The sequence below is a fragment of the Merops nubicus genome, unplaced genomic scaffold (assembly GCF_000691845.1).
Source record: "Merops nubicus isolate BGI_N331 unplaced genomic scaffold, ASM69184v1 scaffold43175, whole genome shotgun sequence".
Taxonomy (NCBI): Eukaryota; Metazoa; Chordata; class Aves; order Coraciiformes; family Meropidae; genus Merops; species Merops nubicus.
The window spans coordinates 1,573-4,593 of NW_008612437.1; the positions used below are offsets into that span (position 1 = coordinate 1,573).

At 55.8% G+C, this 3,021-nt stretch overlaps 1 protein-coding gene across 1 annotated transcript in view; it reads right to left on the reverse strand.

Annotated features, from left to right (window-relative positions):
- Positions 1 to 322: 322 nt before the first annotated feature.
- TOR2A (torsin family 2, member A) overlaps positions 323 to 3,021 on the reverse strand; it is a 3,057-nt gene continuing 358 nt past the window's right edge. Inside the window, exons 2-4 of the mRNA XM_008941535.1 lie at positions 1,316 to 1,491; positions 1,062 to 1,189; positions 323 to 567 (exon numbers count right to left, since the gene is read on the reverse strand). Coding sequence (XP_008939783.1) covers positions 323 to 567; positions 1,062 to 1,189; positions 1,316 to 1,491 — 549 coding nt within the window. The remainder of the gene's footprint in view (positions 568 to 1,061; positions 1,190 to 1,315; positions 1,492 to 3,021) is intronic.

Here is a 3,021-nt window from a genome sequence, read left to right on the forward strand (position 1 = left end):
GCAGGAAGAACCTGGCTCGTGGCAGATGAGATGTTGCCATGTTCCACATGACCTCTCTCACAGTTGTTGCTGGTGAAGCTGGTTCCTGCCAGCACTATCCACAGGGAAAGGAGGCTGGAAATAAGTTGTCTCTAACACCTCCTCGCATCACTTGGTCCCAGCACTGCCTCCTTGGTGCTGGAGGGATGAGCTGGGCAGCAGAGTGCCCGTGCTGCCAAGAGGCAGTGCTCAGCTCCTGCTGCTCACCCCACCCAGCCTGGGCCCTGCCGCCTCACCGCTCCCTCGACGGCCCTCTGGACCTCAGCAAGGCCATCACCAGTGCCTAGAAATAAAAGCTGGTCCGAGAGGCCACCGTTTTGCAGCCCGTTGATGAGAATACTTTCTCCTCTTCTGGGAAGTAGGGGAGGCTGTCGGCCACCTCCTGGACAACACTGGGCCGTACTTCCAGGCCCTGCTGGGTGAGTTCACTGGTGACACACTGCTTTACGTGGTGGTGCTTCAGCGGGAGGAAGGGCACAACAAAATCAATGAGATGTTCATCAATAATCCCTGATTTCCAGAATCCACCTGCAAAAGCAAAGGAGGAGACAGGTTTAACTTCAGAGTCTCTGCAGTCCTTGGAATTTGAAGAGCTGCTTTGTGGGAAGCCAGAATACCCAGCTGAGGACAGATCTGCCCCAGCACTGTACAAGGAGAGGGTTGAACCCATCACTTGTCACCCTCCTTCCCCCTAACAGACTCGTTCTCCAGGGATGGGGGGACTCAGCTTGACTGGTCAGTTTAAGTTCTGCTCCCTGTGACAAGGGCAGAGCCAGAACCAGGCAGGCAGGGGTTTGCTCTATGTTGGTGCCTTCCCTGTGAGCATGCCATGCTGGTTGCCATTCCCCAACTGGGAATGCACCTTGGCCATTCCTTCCCTTTGCCAGGAAACCTCGAGGGGATCAGTCCCCTCAACCCCCCCTGTCCCTCTCCAGCTGCCCAGGAGGTGGCAGCGGTGTCGGTGGCTGCCTGGAACAGGCCTGGCTCCCTCTGCAGGGCTCGGCTCTGCTCCCTGCACTCACTCTGTGGGCTTTCAGACACAGCTTTGGAGATGGCCAGCTCCAGGTCCTGCAGGTTGATCTCCTCCCGGTCCTTGCGGGCACGCCAGAGATCCAGCATCATTTTGTTGATCTGCTCCCCTCCTGTGTTGCTGCACAAGAATGAGACACTTCTTTGGCGTGTAGCCAGGGAAAATGGGAGAAGGAAAAGCAAAGCAAGGGCGTGCTCTGGCGTCGGGGTGCCTCGGGCCCCGCGGTGCCTCGGGGGCCTCCCTTACCTCACGAAGATGAAGATGGCTTTGCGGTAGTTGGTGCCGTACACGACCCAGGAGGGGCCCAGGAAGGGCAGGATCACATCCAGCAGCCCCGGGTGCATCCTGTCCACCTCCTCAAAGAGAAAGGCCGACCGCCCACAGCTCGTCAGGTTCCCTTGGATCCAGCCTCTCAGGCTTTCCTAGGAAAAACGCCCAGCGAGCAGTGAGGCAGCCAGGTCCCCAGGGAGGCTGGGCTGCCCCACAGCAAAGGCTGAGGATGGAGCTGAGGGTGCTGAAAGGAGCTTGTCCCTGCACAGCTCCACCACCTGGAGCAGCAGCCAGCACTGGAGGCCTCCTTGACTCTGGGCTTTGCAGAGCTGTTACCAGCTTCCTTAGTGCATCTTTTATTACAGATCTAAAGAAAGAGGCAGCACACTAAAGCTGGGGATTCAGACTCCTATGGTTCCCCACATTGTTCTTTCATCCCCTATCTACACAGTTCCCATCTACCGAGTGCTTGTTGCAGCTCCTGCCCTGGTGCAAGAACATGTGTCTGTGCTGAGCCAGAAGAGTGCTGGCTCTTCACCCTGGCTGAAGTTACCTTGGTGCAGATGCCACCCCCACAAACCCACTTGTGTCACCTGGGGGTGAGTGTAACTCTTAACTGAGGCACTTCACTCAGTATGGGTTTTACCTTCACAGGATTCTTCTGGTTGGAAAACACCTTTAAGATCATCAAATCCAACCTTTCCCCAGCACTGCCAGGTCCCCACTGACCCATCAGCACCACATCTCCATGGCTTGGAAACCCCTCCAGGGGTGGGGACTCCACCACTGCCCTGGGCAGCCTGGCACAGCCCTGGGCAACCCTCAAGGGGAAAAAGTTTTTCCTAATGTCCAACCTAAACCTCCCCTGGCACAACTTGAGGCCATTTCCTCTTGTCCTATCATTGTTCCTTGAGAGAATGAGACCAACCCCAACTGGCTCCAGCCTCCTGTCAGGAGCTGTGCAGAGCCAGCTCTCCCCTGAGCCTCCTTTGCTCCAGGCTCAGCACCCCCAGGTCCCTCAGCTGCTCCTCACCATGCTTAGGCTTTAGACCCTTCATTGCCCTTCTCTGGACACACTCCAGCCCCTCAGTGTCCTTCTTGGAAGGGCCCAAAACTGAACCTAGGATTCAAGGTGCAGCCTCTTTAGTGCCAAGTCCAGTGGGACAGTTCCTGCCCTAGTCCTGCCAGCCACACTGGTGCTGATCCTTCCTGAGAGTATTTCTTCTAAGGACACAACAAGTAACTTCTCCAAACGCCCAGCAAGCAAATGTCTGGGTGCACTGGTTCCTCCCTCTGCTGAGGGTTTGGCAGCTGGACTTCACATTTGGATTTCTTCCCTTTCTCAGCTTTACAAGGCAGAGTGGCAGGGTTCAGAGCCTGGAGCTGCCTGCTCTGAGAGGAGGGGATTACAAGCCTAGTGACAGGCAGGTTTCCACAGGCCTCAAGCTGTCTGGAAAGCAAGGGGAGAATTTTAGTGCCTTTCATCTAAGCACTTCTGTTTGTGCATTTGAAGGCCTGTGTAAATATTTAAGGAATGAGAACGTGATCCCAGCAAGAACTGCTGTGAGAAGAGGAAAGTGAGTGCCAGAGGATATCCCAGTTACCCGCGGATCCTTCAGCCAGTGTGTGGAGCCACTCACTCACCCGTGTCTGTCCCAGAGGGTCAAACAAAGAGCTTTTAT